At 43.6% G+C, this 18,231-nt stretch overlaps 1 protein-coding gene across 2 annotated transcripts; it reads right to left on the bottom strand.

Annotated features, from left to right (window-relative positions):
* Nucleotides 1-1,838: 1,838 nt before the first annotated feature.
* Nucleotides 1,839-17,907, bottom strand: LOC131252087 (squamosa promoter-binding-like protein 15). 2 transcript variants are annotated; one of them, XM_058252996.1, is made up of 3 exons: nt 17,753-17,907; nt 17,447-17,677; nt 1,839-1,890 (listed from the first exon to the last, which is right to left on the bottom strand). In XM_058252996.1, the coding sequence occupies exons 1-3, from the start codon at nt 17,879-17,881 to the stop codon at nt 1,879-1,881; spliced, it is 372 nt and encodes a 123-aa protein (XP_058108979.1). In that variant the 5' UTR covers nt 17,882-17,907; the 3' UTR covers nt 1,839-1,878. The 2 variants fall into 2 exon arrangements, with proteins under 2 accessions (XP_058108979.1, XP_058108980.1); XM_058252997.1 differs by lacking the exon at nt 1,839-1,890 and adding an exon at nt 16,669-17,150.
* Nucleotides 17,908-18,231: the final 324 nt, after the last annotated feature.

Below are 18,231 nucleotides of genomic sequence, written 5' to 3'. Positions count from 1 at the left end.
TTGTTGACCAACCGAGGCAAAAAGGGCAGACTTTTGGCCTTAATTTTTAACAATCAAGGCAAAAGGGTAAACTTTTAGCCTCAGTTGTTCACCAACCAAGGTAAAAGGGTAGACTTTTGGCCTCAGTTTCTCACCAACCGAGGTAAAAAATGAAGTTTTAACCTCAGTTCCTTTACAACTGAGCTAAAAACCACGTTTAGCCTCCTTTTTTTTGAACCGATGCTAAAAAGTTGAGGCTAAAGGCCTACTTTCTTGTAGTGATACTGAATGTCATGGGTAAAGTTGAGGGAATTGAAGGATCATATAGGGGAGCTATGTGGATAAGGTTTCATCTAATTAAGTGTATCGGCATAGGGAGTGGAAGTCCTATTTGTAAAGAAGAAAGATGGGTCGTTGAGGTTGTGCATCGATTACTGCTAGCTCAACAAGGTCACTATGAAAAATAAGTACCTGATACCAAGGATATAGGTGACTTGTTTGACCAACTGAAGGAAGCACATTTATAATAAAAAATGATCCGAGGTCCAAATATCATCAACTTCGAGTCGAGGAGGATGTTCCTAAGATATGCTTTCAGACTCGCTACGGACACTTCAAGTTCCCGGTGATACTGTTCAGACTAACCAACGCACCAGTTGTATTGGAGTTAATGAATGAGATTTTTCACCCATACGTATACCAGTTCGTTGTGGTCTTCATTAATGACATCTTGTTCTACTCTAAGAACTAGGAAGAGCACGAGCAGTAGCTCAGGGCCGCATTATAAATCATGTAAGATCACTAGATGTCCATTAAGATGGAGAATTGGGAATGCTGAAACAAAGATTTGAAGTCGCCATGAGCCCCATTATTGTTGGTTAATCCCAAACATTTTGAAATTTGTGTGCACACTTAGCACCGCTACTGGATCCATGTGACCACACCCCACACTAACACATGCTTGCATTTGTGTGAGCCTGAGCAAGTGTGCAAACATACCACCCCATATGCCCTCACACACAAAGCACATTTCCAATAAATTGTTGACCAAAATGGAGGAATGTTGACTCCACTTTATACATCACCACCCTTAGGTGGGCCTTTCACAAGGTCAAGCCTAAGCCCTCTCCAACACCATCCACTTATTCCCTCTCTTATCTCATTTGCGCATCACTTTCCACTACAACATGTACTAATGATCTCTCCATCCACTACCTCACTAACAGCCAATGCATGGCCATTAAGGTGCCATCTCTCCAAGCATGCCCTCCACACGGCAACCATGTTAGTTTATGTTTGACCATTTTTCTATAGAGACTACCAAAAAATAGGGCAACGCCAATGGCTAAAAACTGTTGGCATTAACCTTCCTTGATGACTTTTAGCCATCAGGAGAGTCGACACATTCGAAACTAGCTATACCCATTTCTCCAAAGTCCCAAACCAACCAACCTATTTGAAAAGGTAAGTCTATAAAAAAGAAAAGGAAGAAATCAAAATCAGATCTATCATCCAAATCCCAAACATATAAAATTTGTATTTTCACAAAAATAAAAATTTTAAAAAAATGATTGTATATTACCCAATCTCAAGTTAGGACCTAGCCATGATGGATCATGACAACTCTATCTAAAAGCAATCTTAAGAAGAATGTTGATACAATAATTATCTCTATGTTAACAAAAAATATATCTCCCAATTCTCACAAATCATATGAGGTAAATCCTTCAAGCTATAAGCTAATTCTCACATTCTTAATGATTACATTCAAATTCAAGCTAATGTATAAACTAAAGTTTGATCAAGAAATAAAGTTTGGATAGTTTAGATTAAACTACCTGAAATGATTACTGTAGTTGAATCTGAAGTTTCGAAACCAACCAGCAAACCTCTGAATTCTTAATGAATTACCTGAAATCAATGACAAGAGTTGAGAGGAAAGATAAAATCAAATCAATAAACTTAAAAAAAAATACAACAAATAAAAAAATTGTCATTAATTTAGATCTTAATCTAAAGTTATTTGTAGAAACAATTGAGACTTGAGGACCCACAATTTAACCGAGGATATGGTCTATGGTAGAGTGGAATGGTGTAACAGGATTGATGTAGCTGAAAACCTTTAGTTGGGATCAATGTTCATAATATCGATACTATCAGCCAATATATTGATATATCGGCTGATAATATCATTATCGCATGCAAGCGATACGAAACCCCCAAAAGGCAATATTTTTTTTTTTAAAATAAGGATTCTCTATATCGTGTGATATATTGCAGGATATCGCACGATTTTCATTGATATTGTCATGATTTTCCTCAATATTGCCAGCATATCATGTATTATTTACAGATTTTAGGACTGAGTCACGAATTTCTGTCGTTGAGTCACGCGACCACTATAGCCTACAACCCCATTTCAACGATAAAAAGAATGTAGATGTCGGGGTTGCATAACTACCAAAAAATCAAGATTTTTTTTTAAATGAGAACCTTTGAATCGATGTGAGAGAGGACCGTAGAGAAGAAGATTTCTTAATTGGACCAAGAATTTAGTGGGCCACTCCATCAATTAAGTGGATAAAGATTGCACTAGCAATGCAGTTTTTGGTGAGAAATCCACAAGATTGGGGTTTTGGTCCTTCTGAAAGCCTCTTTCTTTGAAAATGGTTGGAAACAACGCAATTTCAGGGATTTAGGGGTTCTTGAAGTAGCGGAACCCTCTTTCTTCCCTCCTTTGAGCTTCGTTGTAACAGGAAATTCGAACCCAGGAATGTATGTGGTTTATCCACATAGTTGGTCCCTTTAAATGGTAAATCCAATATCTTTAACATTGAGTTTGGGCCCATCGTGAAAGTATGTGGTTTATCCACACTGTCCAAGAATTTCCTATGCTAGATAACTATATGGGCCCAATGTGATGTTTGTGAGAAATCCATACTGTCCATCCATTTTATGAACTCATTTTACTGAATTAGACCAAAAGTGACCAAGATCCAAGACTCAAGTGATCCGTATTAAAGGAAAAATGTGGTTAGGGGAATTCCTATTATTGAAGCCTCCCTGAGGTCGACACCGATGTTTACAAGCCATCCATACCATTCATAACATCATTTTTACTGGAATGAAATGAAAACTCAAATATTAGCAAATGTGGATGTTCAATCCTCATGTTTTTAGCCCACTTGAGTATTAGATTCGGCTCGCTTTTGGCTTCTTGTCCAAAAATGTACTCACAAAACGGATGGAAGGAGTGGATTTCTCACAAACATCACAGCGGGCCCCACTTAGGTTCCCAACACAGGAACTTCATGCGAAAGGCTTTGACAGTAAATGCCCCAGTTACAACCGTGGGCGTGGATCCACCGAGGTGGGCAGGACTTTGATTGTGGGACTCACAGTGATATATTTGTCCTAAATCCACACCGTCCAATAGTTTTGAAAGATCACTTTAAGCTATGATCCCAAAAATGAAGCAAATCCAAATCTTATGTGGGCCATACTACAGGAAATAGTAGTGATTGAATCCCCATCATTAAAAACTTTATGAGGGCCATCGGAATGTTTATTTGCTATCAAACCTGTTGATAAGGTCACAAAGATCAGGATGAAGAGACCAGGCAAATGCAAGATTGATCTAAAACTTTTGTGGCCCACATGAAGTTTTCAATGGTCGATTACCACTGTTTCATATATTATGGTCCACCTAGGATTTGGATCTACTTCATATTTTGAATCGTTGTCTAAAATGATCTTCCAATAGGTATGGACAGTGTGGTCCACCTGTTGTATATTTCTCAATTTTTTACTTCTTATTTTGATTTTCATTGAATTGGTTGTGTTTTCATACATGTCTTTGATACATTTATAAATGTCATGCATTCAATTTAAATATAGTTGCATTAGCTCAGTTAAACATCGCATAGCTTATGACCCTATACAAAGAAAATTTATTATGTGCACCTTTTTTTGAGATGTTATGATTTAAAATTATGTATTAAGGTCTTTTTAACAATCCATGAAGTTTCATTGACAAGTTTAACCATTTTCCCCATGTTTCTCCATGTTTTCCATGAAGTGCAATAAATTATGCGATACAAACAATATATCCCGTGCAATAATTGATACGTATTTGTATCCCAAGGGTGCGATACATAGCACGATACTAATATTTCAAACACTGGTTGGGATATGGATTATGTTGATGCAAAAATCTTGTTCACCCTTCACCGAGCTCCGAGCACTTGAGCCTAGCACTGTGTGCCTGCACAAGAAAAGGACAAAGGAGACCCTGGCTAGAGTAGGGGACCCTCTAATGCCAAAGTCAGGCTAGGAATCTAGGTCTAAGTAGCGTAGCTGGGGTTTAGGGTGTAAGTTGTTGCATACCTTTAGCAATGGGGTCTTGATGTATTTATACCTGACTGTCGAATGGTATGGGTCCGTTAATCTCGGCACGATTCATTTAATCAAGAGGATTTTGTAAGTGTCATAGTTTATAGCCCTTTGTATTGTCAAATTTGTGGTACCAAAGACATTGTTATGAAGCTTGCATCTATGAAGAACAATGCTCTACTCAAGATCAACTTAATTTAACAAGCACTATTCACAAGTCAAGAATCTCAAGAAGCTTTCAAGTTTGAGCTTTATTAAGACTTCAAGTTCCATTACTTTCAAAGGTCACTCATCTCTAAAGTTTCAATGTCCTTACTTCACTATTGAGGTATGACTGATCATAGGTTGACCTTTAAAGTAGGTCATTTTGGATACATAATTCATATGTTTTATATAAGTGAGTTTGGTATGTTCTAAGACTAGTCCTAGACTTTGTTCGACTAGTCCTAGCACTGCTTCGACCTACCTAAACATTTCTTGGATCAGTCATAAGTTTGTTACAAAAATTAGAAATTTTTTGTTAGGCTTCGACTAGTCCTGGGGACTGTTTGACCAATCATAGGAAGAGTGTCGACTACATCTACAACCAGTCGTAGACCTACGACTCAAAGAACAACGTTGAAATTAGATAACTTACGACCAGTCGAAGGGATCCTATGACCAATCGAAGGAGACCTACGACCAATCGTGAAACTGCCAAATCTTATCGTACTAGAATTTTTAAATATCTATTGGTTCTACGACCAGTCGTAGAGGTCCTCATACCAGTCGAAGGTGTGATTTGCTCACTTATAAATAGAGGACGAATCTCATAATAAAGAATGCAATTCAAGTTAATTTAATTCGGTCTTCTGAGAAATAAGTCAGTGCTCCATTTAAGCTTAGTGTGTATATTTAATATTCTCTTTCTTTAGCTTTGTTAATTAATTTTGTTTCTTGCATTCCAATCTAATCTGAAAAGAGGAATTGTTGTTTTCCTTTTTTTTGGAATCAAAATCAATTAGAGCTAGCCCTTTTGTTTTAATTTAAAATCTATTAGAACCTAGAACCATTATAAAGTGATTATTGGACATTGAACTTTGACATTCAAATCTCTACTCCGACTTGGTTCTTCTGGGCTGCTACAATGAAGGAGAAAATCAGGTATTTTACAATTTGTGTAATTTACATTGTTTGGTTTTATTTGAGGTTAAGCCAGAAAAATCTTAAAGTTGTTGGTTATCTGAGGAGAGCCAAAAAACTCAGAAGTGAGGGTTTTTGAATTGTGTAAGCCCTTTGAAAAAGGTAAAATTGTGAAGGTTTTGGGTGAACCTGTGAAAACCTATTTGATAGTGAACGCTAATATCCCCTATGTGAGGATATTAGGAGTGGAGTGGCATTCTGTGTGGCTGTTGTTCAACAGTTGGTGAACACACAGGCGAACCACTATAATTCTTTGTGTTGTGGATGTGTGATTTATATTTCCTATCTTTTATCATTCAGAATTGTGGAATGTAAGTGTGAATGTGAATGTTGTAATTATTTCATTTCATGCATAGTGGGAAATGTTGTAATAATTTAGATTTACATTTCAGCATTATATTTTTGTTATCACTTTATTACGTTGAGCTTCAGTTTCTCTGTTTGTTCTAGAAATAAGGTTGTCCTACCATAAACTTTGGTTTTTGGTGTAAGGTTGTCCTTAGAACAATTTTTGTTTCTATTCCTCGAATTTTGCTTTCCATTCCTATACTGTGATTGGTGTATAGTGCTATTATCCTTTATTTCATATTCCGCAGTATTTAAATTTAATTTGGCATAGTCTTATTCACCCCCCCTCTAGGACATATAGCTTGGATATTTCAGATTTTTGGATCATGGAGATATCGTGCGTAATCTAGGGATCGTGTAGCGTATCAATGAGCGAAGTTAGCGGGCACATCCACTTAAGGCAGTTTCTTAGTTTAACATTTGAGATGTTCCGCCCTGGTCTCAGCTCGGGACATTCTTCTCCGGATGACGATGAAGATGAGGACAAGGATGATCCCCTGGCTCGGATGTCCTTCTTTACGTGAGTATGAGCCCTGGGCTCAGAGGTTGTTCCCTTGGCTCAGGTGCTTTGATGTTGCTCTCTTCATCAGTGTTCATTATTTCGAGTGTTCTTTTGCCCGATCGGACTACAAAGACACAGGTCCTCTGAGCTATAACGTGCTCGAATCTTCCCATAATAGAAACCCCCTACTCTTTGAGGTCGGCTACGGACTCGAAGAGTAAGCAAACGGATGCCGAACCTTCTGTGCACGCTGATATTATTATGATTCTGGAGTTATGAAGCGTTGTACCCTCAGGGTTTCCCGCTTATGGGCTAACATTCAGCGGACGTGTGGGGACAGTTGGGATTTTGAATCGTCATTCAGCTTATGACTAACCACCACGTATACCCTGGGAGACATTTGAGTGACGCTCCCTCTTCTCGAGTGCTATTTCTGTTACTGCAGCCCGTCTTTTGATGTTAGGCGCATTCGGCTGGGTAGAGGTTAAACTAGTGACCTGCAACCGCGTGTGCTAGTGAAGTCGGCTTGCGACTGTTCCACGGCAGCCATCATGCTTACAATTAATGCAAAGATTCTCTTTGGGCTATATAATCCCCTTTGGAACCACTCTCCCCGCTTACATTCTAAATTTGAAAGTGTACCGGAGAAGGCGATTTCTGGTGAGGGCAATTCCAACTGTTTTCAAGTTTTTGACCAGGCGATTCGGGCCGATCAAGCATTTTTGGCAGAAGCGATTCTCGGTGATCGTCTGATGAGTCCTTTTCCTTGTGCCTCTTTGCATTCCTTCCTTTCGAGATGTCGTCTGGCCTGGAAACCGTTCGGGATTATGATGACGACTCTGAACCGGAGAGTTCTGGTAATAAGAGGGGAGCCTCGGAGGGACCCTTCGAAGTTGTTCCCTTGTTCCCCCTGCATCGAAGACGGAAGGAAGCGGGGGCTCGGACTCTTCAGGCCGGCAAGAAGAAAGCTGCTCGAGCCCCCCGAGCCACAACCACCGAGGTCGCTGAGATGCCAGTTAGCGGGCGGGCCTCAGAGGTATTCCCCAGAGGCTCTGTACTATCGGAGTCTTAAATGGGGTGGATCCATTTGGAGTTTTAAATCCCAAACTCCGTGGAGATAAGGGCCCCAGAGCCTCTTGATACTGCTGGCGTGCCCGCTGAGGGAGAAGTTACCATTTTTCTCTTTGCACTGCAATGTGAGGTCTGACTTCCTTTGCATCCCTTCATCCGAGCCACCACCGCCTACCTCGGACTAGCTCCTGGGCAGTTCACCCCTAATGCTTGGAGGGTGTTAATTTCTTCTTTCATCATCTGGTGTCAAGTTAGGAATCCGGAGCTAACCCCAGAAAAGCTGATAAGCTTGTACCTGGTCAAGCATGACAGTCAAGAACCATAGTACTACTTCGCGACCTGAGGTGACAAAGGGTCGGGGTTGGTGATGAATCTTTCGTCTTCCAACAAGGACCGGAAGAACAAGTGGTTTTGGGCTGGGGGCAAATGGGAGGCGTCATCGGTGGAGCTCGGGACTCTGATGACTCAAGTCCCCACCCGATTCTCAAAACTAGGTCTAACTTTAGGCATTTTTCTTCCCTTCACCCCTTTTATTTACTCCAGGCTGACTGAAGCTCTCTTTTATCCTTTTAGATTTCCTGAGGGGCACGCCACTCCTCACCTCGGACCAAAAGAACAACGCTGCTAAGGCTAAGGCGCAATTGGGAGAGCTTCACTCTTGGTCGGACCTGATCACAGCCACCAACCTTCACTGGTTTGGGCTTTACAAGTGCCCGCCTCTCCCGACATCCTTCAGTAAGTTTCTCTTCCATCCACTTCTAGAGAGGCCAAACTTATTCATTTCGTTAGTTGAGTAATTATCCTCTATGTAGGCATGGCCGAGGCATCTAGTTCCTGGAGGAGGAAAGTTGCCCCAACGGCGGAGGAGATGTTGAGGGCCGAGCCCTGGATGAAGACTACCATTCGAAGATGATAGATTACTCCTCACGAAGAGGGCCCCTCCGGTCTCGCTCCTGTATTTACAGCTCCGACTACAGCTCCCATTGCTGTAACCCCCGCTGTGGTGCCCGTCGAGACTCGGGTCCTAGCAATTATTGTTCCAACTATGGCAACCATAACTCCTTCCCTTCCTCCTATCATCATTCCCCCCACTACGGAAGCCCGTCCTGTAGCCCCCTGCATAGCCATCCCTTCGTCGTCTGAACGGGAGGCGGCTATCTGGATGGCCGATGCCATGATCTCACCCCCCCTGAAGCTAGGAATGATGTCAGGGTCTAGGCTCAAGCCTTAGCTGGTAGCTATATTGGAGCCGGGGAGGCTGCAGGCTCAGCCCAGGTGGGGACGAGCGGCGAGAGGTTCGAACTGGGCTACCATTTTTCTTGCCTGACGCCTTGGGCTACCAAACATGCCCTAGAGGAGGATATAACCTGCCTCGTCAGCAAGTCGGACAACTCCTTCTTGAATGACATGGCTTCTGTATTTTACAGGGTATTTATATTAACTTTCCTTGCCTTTTTGCACTCCTGCTTCTAAGTACTTATTCTCTTATTTTTGTACAGTCTGTCCCGAAGCTCCTTTTGGCTCGGGAGAGGGCGTGGGAGTTTGAAAAGAGAGAGGCTGAGGTGGAGGCCCTTAAGACCAAAGTGGGGATCTTACGGGATGAAGCCACTTTTCTGTAATTGAGCAGGGTGAGCTACGTAGGCATCTTGAGGACGGGAAGGTTAGGGAGCTTCGGTTGAAGGAAATCGCGGATAACTTCAAAGCCCAGTGTGACGCTACAACCACCGTGCTAACCCATGCCATGGGTCACGCGGATTCGTTGGCCAAGGAGAACACCCAATTAGGTGAAGTCCTTGAGCAGACTAAGGCTGAGGTGGCAGAAGAGCGAAGCCGAGCCATCTCTCAAGCGATGGAGGCTCAATGGGCTGAAGATGAGGCCTCCCTGGCTGTAGCGGTGGTAGCAGTAGTGGACGCCTTCAAGGCCTCAAAGGAAAGAGAAGCTGAAGCTACCAAGTTTTACAATTGTGCCTTTGATGCTTCATTAAGGTAGTCCAGGACTTGTATCTCGACCTTAACCTTGAACCCATGTGGTTTGAAGATGCTGGAGAGAAGCCCGCAGAGGACATCTGCCCGGACCAAACCCCCAATTCCCAGGCCCCTCCGATTGCATAGTTTTCAATATATCTTCTTCATTACTGATAGGAACTTAATAACTTTTTGTGAATGTTGTGGTGGATTTATTTTTTGACTCTTTGGATGATGATGATTTTTGACCCTTTAGAAAGGGCGCTCGGATGATTGCTTTTATATATGCTAATTTGTAGTTACTTTCTTGACGTTGGATGTTGATTGTTGATTGCTGAACCAATCTGCTGACAGGTCGGTTTATTTCTAGGCATGGTTGAGCCGACTCCTTGACTGGCAGGCCCTTTCCAATGCCATCTCGTAAAATTCTCAAGCCTTTATGGCCTGGTCATTGTTTGAGTCCGAACGCCTAGGGGGTCGGCTCGTCCCACAAATGGCGAGAGACCTCCACTCCAATTGTTAGTTGGGTGACAGGCCGACTCCTCCATTGGGGAGTCAGGTCATCTTTTAGCTTTTCCCCTGACTTAGAGGGGATGTCTTGTCGAGTTTTCGTGGAGTTACGCTCTAACCCATTCTTTAAGGGATCAGCTCATCCTGTCCGCCTCTTCATATGAGAGGTGACTTTTTCCTTAGTAGATAAAATGGCTGTGGAAGAAGCAATGAATTTCATTGAGAGCCTTAAAGGCTAGTCGCCTAGAGATGTACACTTATTTGAGAGCTTTAAAGGCTAGTCGCTCGGAGGCGCGCACTTATTTGAGAGCCTTAAATGTTATTTCATCACGAATATTAGACCTTTAAATGCTCGGCATTCCAGGGATGGGGGAGCCGGCGGCCCTCGAGATCTTCTAAGTGGTAGGAGCCTGCTTTAGTTGATCGAACCACACGATACGACCCTTCCCAGTTAGGTCCGAGCACCCCAGCCCCTAGCTCAGCAGTGCTCTGGGAGACCTGGCGAAGGACCAAGCCTCTTGTGCAGAACCACCTGACCTTGACTTTGAAATTGTAGAATCGCGCCACCTGCTGATGCCGAGCAGCTACTCGGAGTGCGGAGATGTCTCTGATTTCTTCAAGCAGATCTAGGTTAGCTGCGATCTGCTTAGAGTTTTAGTTCTCTTGATAGTTTCTTACCTGAGCAATGGGAAGGTCGATTTCTACTGGAACCATTGCTTCCGAGCTGTAGGAGAGCGAAAATGGTGTTTCCTCTGTAGAGGACTAGGTTGTGGTCTTGTAGGCCCAAAGGACTAATGAAAGCTCCTCGACCCAATTACCTTTCACTTTTTCCAATCTTGTTTTAAGATAGTGTTTGATAACCTTGTTGACCACTTCCACCTGTCCATTGGACTATGGGTACCGAGGCGAAGAATATGCGTTTGTGATGCCGAGCCCTCGACACATGTTTCGGAACTTGTCATTGTCGAATTGCCTGCCAATGTCTGATACGATGAGGCTCAAAATCCCAGATCGGCATATGATGTTTTTCCAGATGAAGTCAATCGTTCTCTGTTCCATGATCTTGGCAATCGGCTCGGCCTCAGCCCATTTGGTGAAATAGTCGATTGCAACAATGGTGAACTTGACCTGCCCCTTCCTTGTGGATAAGGGGCCGATGATATCGATCTCCCTCTAAGCGAACGGCCACGGACCGCTCATAGGAGTCCTTTCCTCTGCGGGTTGTCTCGGTACAGCTGTAAAGCGTTGGCATTTATTGCATTTTTGAACATAATCTTTTGAGTCTTGCTGGAGGGTCGGCCAAAAGTACCCTTGCTGAAGTATCTTCAGGGCCAAGGCTCGGCTGCTGGAATGGTTTCCACAGATTCCTTCGTGAATCTCCCGAATAACAGAGTCTCCCTCGTCGGGTCGGAAGCAACTGAGGTAGGGTTGATAGTGACCTTTCTTATATAGGATACCGTCGAGGACAATGTACCACGCAGCTCGGACTCTCAGGTGCTTGGCCTCTAGTTTATCCGAGGGGATCTCACCAGATGTGAGGTAGTTAAAGATCGGTTCCATCCAGCTTAAAGTAACGTGTACTGGATTGACTTCCCTCTTTTCTACATGGTCGATGCTCGGATGTTCTATGAATTCAACGAGGATGATTCGTGGGATTTTACCTTCTTTAGTTGAGGCGAGCCTTGCTAGGGCGTCGGCCCAAGAATTTTCTGCTCTGGGGATCTGATGGATAGTGCAACTCCAAAATCTTTTAATTAATTTCCTTACTTCATCTAGATAGGCGATCATCCTCGTCTCCTTTGCTTTGTACTCAGTGGAGATGTGGTTCACTACCAGTTGAGAGTCGCATCAGACCTAAAGAGACTGGACACCTAGACTCGCTGCTAATCTGAGTCCAGCAAGCAAAGCCTCGTACTCTGCCTCAATGTTCGAGGCCTTGAAGCCGAGTCTGATCGTGTACTGGATGGACATGGAGTCAGGTGCAACCAGAATGATTCCTACTCCGTCCCGCTTAGTGTTAGACGATCCGTCTACGTAGAGAACCCATCCTTGTTCCGACATTGCCTTCTGATCACTTAGAGGAACAGGTGGTGTCGTTTCGACTCCAGCGTTAATTTTTTTACACTCGGGATGGTAAGTTCGGCGATGAAGTCAACCACAGCTTGGCCCTTGATTGCCGTCCTTGGACAAAACTGGATGTCGAATTCACCAAGTAAGATAGCCGACTTGGTTAGTCGACCCGAGACTTCAGGTCTCTAGAGGACTTATTTGAGACGGGAATCAGTCAATACAATGATCGAATGGGCTTGGAAGTACGGACGTAACCTCCAAGATGAAATGATGAGGCTGAGCGCTAGCTTCTCCAGGGGTGGATATCCCGTCTCTTTAGGTACCATAGCTTGCTCACGTAATATACGGGATGTTACTTGCCTCTAACCTCTCTAATCAGGGCCGAACTGACAGTCGAGGATGAGACCACCAGATACAGGAACAAAGGCTCACCTTTCTCAGGCTTGGACAGTAGGGGGCATGCCCAGATATTGTTTCAATTGCTGAAAGGCTTGTTCACATTCTGATGTTTATTCTTCCTTCTTATGACCCTTCAACTGTTGAAAGAAGGGGAGGCACTTGTCTGTTACTCTGGATATGAAGCGTTCGAGCGCGGTGACTCGCCCTGAGAGGCATTTTATTTCTTTAACGATCCGAGGTGAACTCATGTTTAGGAGTACTTTGATTTTGTCAGGATTTACTTCAATGCCTCTCTTACTGACCTGAAACCCAAGGAATTTTCCCGAACTAACTCCGAAAGGGCACTTTGCGGGATTCAATTTCATCTGATACTCTTGGAGGATGGTAAATGTTTCCTCAAGATCCGTCAGGTGATCAGATGCCTTGATACTTTTTACTAGCATGTCGTCGACTTACACCTCCATAGTGCATCTGATCTGTTTGGAAAACATCTGATTTACCAATATTTGATATGTAGCCCCAGCAAATTTCAGGCCAAATGGCATGACCCGATAACAGTAGAGCCCCTTGTCTATGACGAAGGTAGTATTCCGCCTGTCTGGGGGATGCATTGCGATCTGGTTATATCTAGAATAGGCGTCTAGGAAGGAGAGTAATTCATGGCCGGCCGTACTGTCTACCAGCTGGTTAATTCAGGGTAATGGAAAGCTATCCTTAGGACACGCCTTATTCATATCTGAGTAGTCTACGCAGACCCACCACCTCCTGTTGGATTTTTTGACAAGTACCACATTTGCGATCCAGTCGTGGTAATACACTTCTTCTATAAAATTAGCATCGAGTAGGACAAAAACCTCTTCGGCAATGGCCTCGTACCTATCGGCATCAAATAGTCTTCTCTTTTGCTTTACGGGTTTGTGGTCTGGGTCCACATTCAGCCTATGGACCAAGACGTCAGGAGAGATTCCTGGCATGTCTGTGTGTGACCATGCGAAGACGTCCCTGTGTTGTCATAGGAAGGAGAGCATTTTGGACCGTTGCTGGAACTTAGTGATGTTTCAAGCTGGATGGTCTTGCTTGGGTCCACTTCATTGAGGGGCACTTTCTCCAGATCTTGCACAGATGAATTCTCTGCAAGTCCTCGGGGATCCAAGACATTGATAGAAAGTGTTTGCTTCACGGATCCCTTTTTTACTACTATGGGATAACACCTCCGCGACTCACGTTGATTGCCTCGGAGGTAACCTATTCCACCCTCGGAAGGGAACTTCATCATCAGGAGACAAGTAGAGATGAACGCCCTTATTGCGTTGAGCAAGGGTCTACCCAAAATGACATTGTGTACGGATGGTACGTTAACAACAAGGTAGTCTAGCATAAGGGTGACTTGATGTTGTCCTTCTCCAGCAGTTACTAGGAGGGAAATGGCCCTCTCGGAGATCACCCTCTCCTCGACAAAGCCATGCAGGGGTGTCTTCATAGGTCAAAGGTGTGACCGTGGAATCTCTATTTTTTTGAAAGCCTCGGAGTAAACAACATCAGCCAAGCTGCCCGTGTCAACTAGAATACGAAATACTTTATGGTTAGCTATGGTCATGGTAACTACCAGGGCATTGTCGTGTGGTTGCTGAATCCTGCGGGCAACGTCCTCAGTGAAGGTAAGGCTACATGGGCTGACTCGAAGCTCTTTGCTGGGCCACTCAGTCAAGTGGACATAATGTTCTGGATCAGGCTTCCGAGAGTGGGCTTTCCGAGCCCTGTTCGAATCTCCCCCATCAGACGAGCCCCTAAAAATGGTGCGAATTTCAGCTAGCTCTTTCATAGGGTTATTCGGTCACTCTTGTCTTTGTTATTCATTTTGAGTGGTCCTTTCTCTCTTGGTGTATCGGTGCAGATGTCCCTTTCGGATAAGGGACTCGATCTAATCCTTGAGAACCACACAATCATCTGTATTGTGGCCGTGGTCCCGATGAAAGTGGCAGAACTTGCATTTATCCCGGTGTTCCGAGTCGGCCTTCATACAGACAGGTCAATTCAGAAGTTTCTCTCCTTGGATATCCAGAAGAATCCGCTCGGCGGACGTGTTGAGGGGGGTGTAGGAACGAAATCTCCCTTCTGGCTTCCTGCTCAGACGACGATCGCGGGGAGCGCGATCATCGGACCTTTTGTTGGGCGTTTGGGATTCATCTTTCCTAGGCCTCTTCCCTTTACCATTTGGCTTTGGCACTTTGATATTTTTGCCAGCGTTAGAGAATTCCTTGACGTTAGTGTATTTCTGATCTCTGACAATGAGTTCCGCCAACGTCTTTGGTGGGTTCTTTCGAATGGAGAACGTGAATTTCGCTTCTTTTAGGCCACTGAACATGGCTGCAAGTGCCATCTTATCATTATAATCTTTTGTCAATAGTGCTTCCCCATTGAAGTGAGCAATGTAATCTTTCAATGACTCCTTCGGCTCTTAGTTGATAGCAAACAGGTGAGTGTTGGGTTTTCAACTTCTCTTGCCACTTATGAATTGCGTAAGGAATAATCGACTCAACTCTGTGAAAGAACTAATGGAATTTGGCTTGAGCTACCGATACTAACTCCGGGTGGATCCCGTGAGCGTGATTAAGAATCCTCGGTACATCATTGCATCTGTTGCCGTCTAAATCTGCATCCACGATCGATAAGCTTCCACGTGCTCAGATGGGTCTCCGGACCCAGAGTATTGGATGAAAGGAGGAATCTGGAACCTCTGGGGCATCACCTCATTCATAATATCCGAGGTGATGGGAGGTTTGGTCTCTTCCATCATCGCTTGAACGACGGTGGGAACTGACGTTGGCTGTTATTTTGTTTCCAGCGCTAAAAACTTGTCGTTGAGCTCCGCGAACCGTTTTTCCCAAGGGTCTTTGTTTTTCGCCACGATCTCTTGGGTGTCTTCCCTCTCTGGAGTTCTCCTTCCCCTCCTCCATTCTAACCGATGACGGAGGTCGGTTGGTGCAAGGGTCGAAGTGACCGAAGCATTGGTCGGAGCTTGAGTGGCTGTGTTCTGAGCCGAGACTCGGACTTGGGTCGAAGGAGGATTCTGACCTGAAACCCGCGCCTGGCGGTGTTGAGGCACCTCGTGCCTCGCACTCCTTAGTGTGAAATAGCTTCCACGACAAGACCAATCAGATCGGGAGCAGGGTTTTCCTGAGTCGGGCACAGTTGCGGCTCCTATTGTTGCTTCATCAGGTTTACTTCGTTGCGCAGGGCCTGTATCTCATTCTGCATAGCTCGATGCTTACTAGCCCAATTGTGAGAACGCTAGGAAGGTCCTGGAGCCGATTCTGCATGAAGTAGTGAGGAGGAGCGACTCTGTTCATTTGGTTCTGGCTCCGTGACTACTGTTTTCTTCTTTCCTCTAGCGATTATGCTCGAGAATATGAACCTACCCTTTTGTATTAGATTTCCATAGACGATGCCAAAAATGTTGATGCAAAAATTTGGTTCACCCTTCGCCGAGCTCCGAGCACTTGAGCCTAGCCCTGTATGCTTGCACAAGAGAAGGACAAAGGAGTCCCCGACTAGAGCAGGGGACCCTCCGATGCCAAAGTCAGGCTAGGAATCTAGTCTAAGTAGTGTAACTGGGGTTTATGGTGTGAGTTGTTACATACCTATAGTAATGGGGTCTTGATGTATTTATACCTGACTATCGGATGGTTTGGGTCCGTTAAACTCGGCGCGATTCACTAATCAGGAGGATTTTCGGATCGTGGAGATATCTTGCGTAATCTAGAGATCGTGTAACGTATCAATGGGCGAAGTTGGCGGGCATGTCCACTTAAGGCAGTTTCTTAGTTTAGCATCTGAGATGTTCCGTCCTGGTCTTGGCTCGGGACATTCTTCTCTGAATGACGATGAAGATGAGGACAAGGACGATCCCCCGACTCGGATGTCCTTCTTTGCGTGGGTATGAGCCCTGGGCTCGGAGGTTGTTCCCTCGGCTCAAGTGCTTTGATGTTGCTCTTTTCATCTGTGTTCATTATTTCGGGTGTTCTTTCACCTGATCAGACTACAAAGACGTAGGTCCTCGGAACTATAATGAGCTCGAATTTCGCATAGCAGATTAGATGATAATGTGCAAGTATAGGGATTGTTGTTCCTCTCAGCCCAAATTCTTGGAATATAGGTATACAAGGACCAGTTGTACTCATAAGCATAACCATTCAGATAGACACTTGTTCTTCTTACTAGAGTAGAATATAACAAGGATCCAAAAATAATTTTAACTGAGGGTTTCATGTGCCCCCACATCAATTTGAGTGCCTTTTTCTAACAGAGGGTTTCATAGCTGTTAATTCCATTCAGATGGACACTTGTTCTTCCTGCTAGATCACGTTTAATGAAAATGAAGATATCATTGAGATTAGAATACATAGAGGTTCAAAACAAGTTAGTCCCATTCCTAACTGAATACAAGCCTATCAAGCGCCAGCAACACAAGTATTCTCCAAATGAATAATGTCAAGACAAGTTATTTCATACTTTGGCAACCTATGACACTTGATATGCAGGCACACAATGTTTTGGCCATGTGTCAAAATTATAGGTCCCACCTAATACAAACAAGTTTTGGCCATATATCAAAACTATACGTCCCACCTAATACACACATCAAAAGTCCACATTTCCTGGCAGGTCCGTCTATTTGCAAAGGTGCATGGAAACCAGCAAACCTCTTTGTTGAAGTTTGATTTTTTTAAGGCTGAAAATTAAAAGAAATAATTAATAAAAGATAAAAATTTTGTTCTGAGACTAGAAGTCCTAGTTGGCATAGGCATAGGTCGATACTAATTTCTATTGTAAGGGAAATGATATATAAACCCCATTTTTTTATTTTTCTTTTCACAGAATTTGCCATTTTTCTACTTTTCTTTTTTCCATATATATATATATATATATATATGAGAAGTCCCAAAGTGTACATGCAAAAGAGAGCCACATATATCAGTTCCCAATGGGAAATGCATAAAAGATAAAAAAGAGGAAAGGAGATCCTACCTGTCTCGTCGGGGTGCTCTTTGTTTGGAAGATCCATCCAAGTTCCTTCAAAAGGTGCAGAACATCCTCCCTGGATCTTGGCTGTCTGAAATCCTGAATCTGGTCTTCACAAATGATATCCATCGTTCTAGCATCTTCCTCAAACTCCGATTCGAGGATTCTCAATTCTTGACAGATTGCAGCATCTGCAATTATAACAGGAAAGCTGTTTCCTCTAAAGCCATTCTCCACCTGCACACAATTACAAAGGAAATTATTGGATAAAGAATATATTTATTGTTGATCAATGGTAGAAGAATATGTTACCTCTATAAAACAGCGACCCAATACATTAGGAGCTCCACCAGGGACATTAAAACTCTCTAAGCTTGAGTCCTCATGCATGGTGCCTGAATAAGCTGATCCTAAAACTTCTTTAGACACATATCCACCCATACATGTACAATGAATTCTGCACACAGTAAATATTGTTTATTTTTTAAGGAAACATTAATCATGTATCATGGCCACCATTAAGACGAATTGGTCCACTTACTTGGTACCAGGAACTGTCAAATTGCGACCTATCAAAACAAGGGAAGTCTCTTGCCCTCCCAGAACTGCCAGAGGTGACACGGACATCAATTCTGGGGCACTCCATGTTCTCCAAGATTTGCACATACGAATCTTTCCTGAACGTCAAGGTAAAAAGAATTATCAGAGAAGTACTAATTTCAGGGAAACAAGGGCCTAGCTTCATATCATCAAGATTAAATTATCAAATGCAGCAATACCAACAAATGGAT

The sequence above is a fragment of the Magnolia sinica genome, chromosome 7 (assembly GCF_029962835.1).
Source record: "Magnolia sinica isolate HGM2019 chromosome 7, MsV1, whole genome shotgun sequence".
Lineage (NCBI taxonomy): Eukaryota > Viridiplantae > Streptophyta > Magnoliopsida > Magnoliales > Magnoliaceae > Magnolia > Magnolia sinica.
The sequence above is the reverse complement of the archived record's forward strand: the minus strand, read 5'-3'. Positions and strand labels throughout refer to the sequence as shown.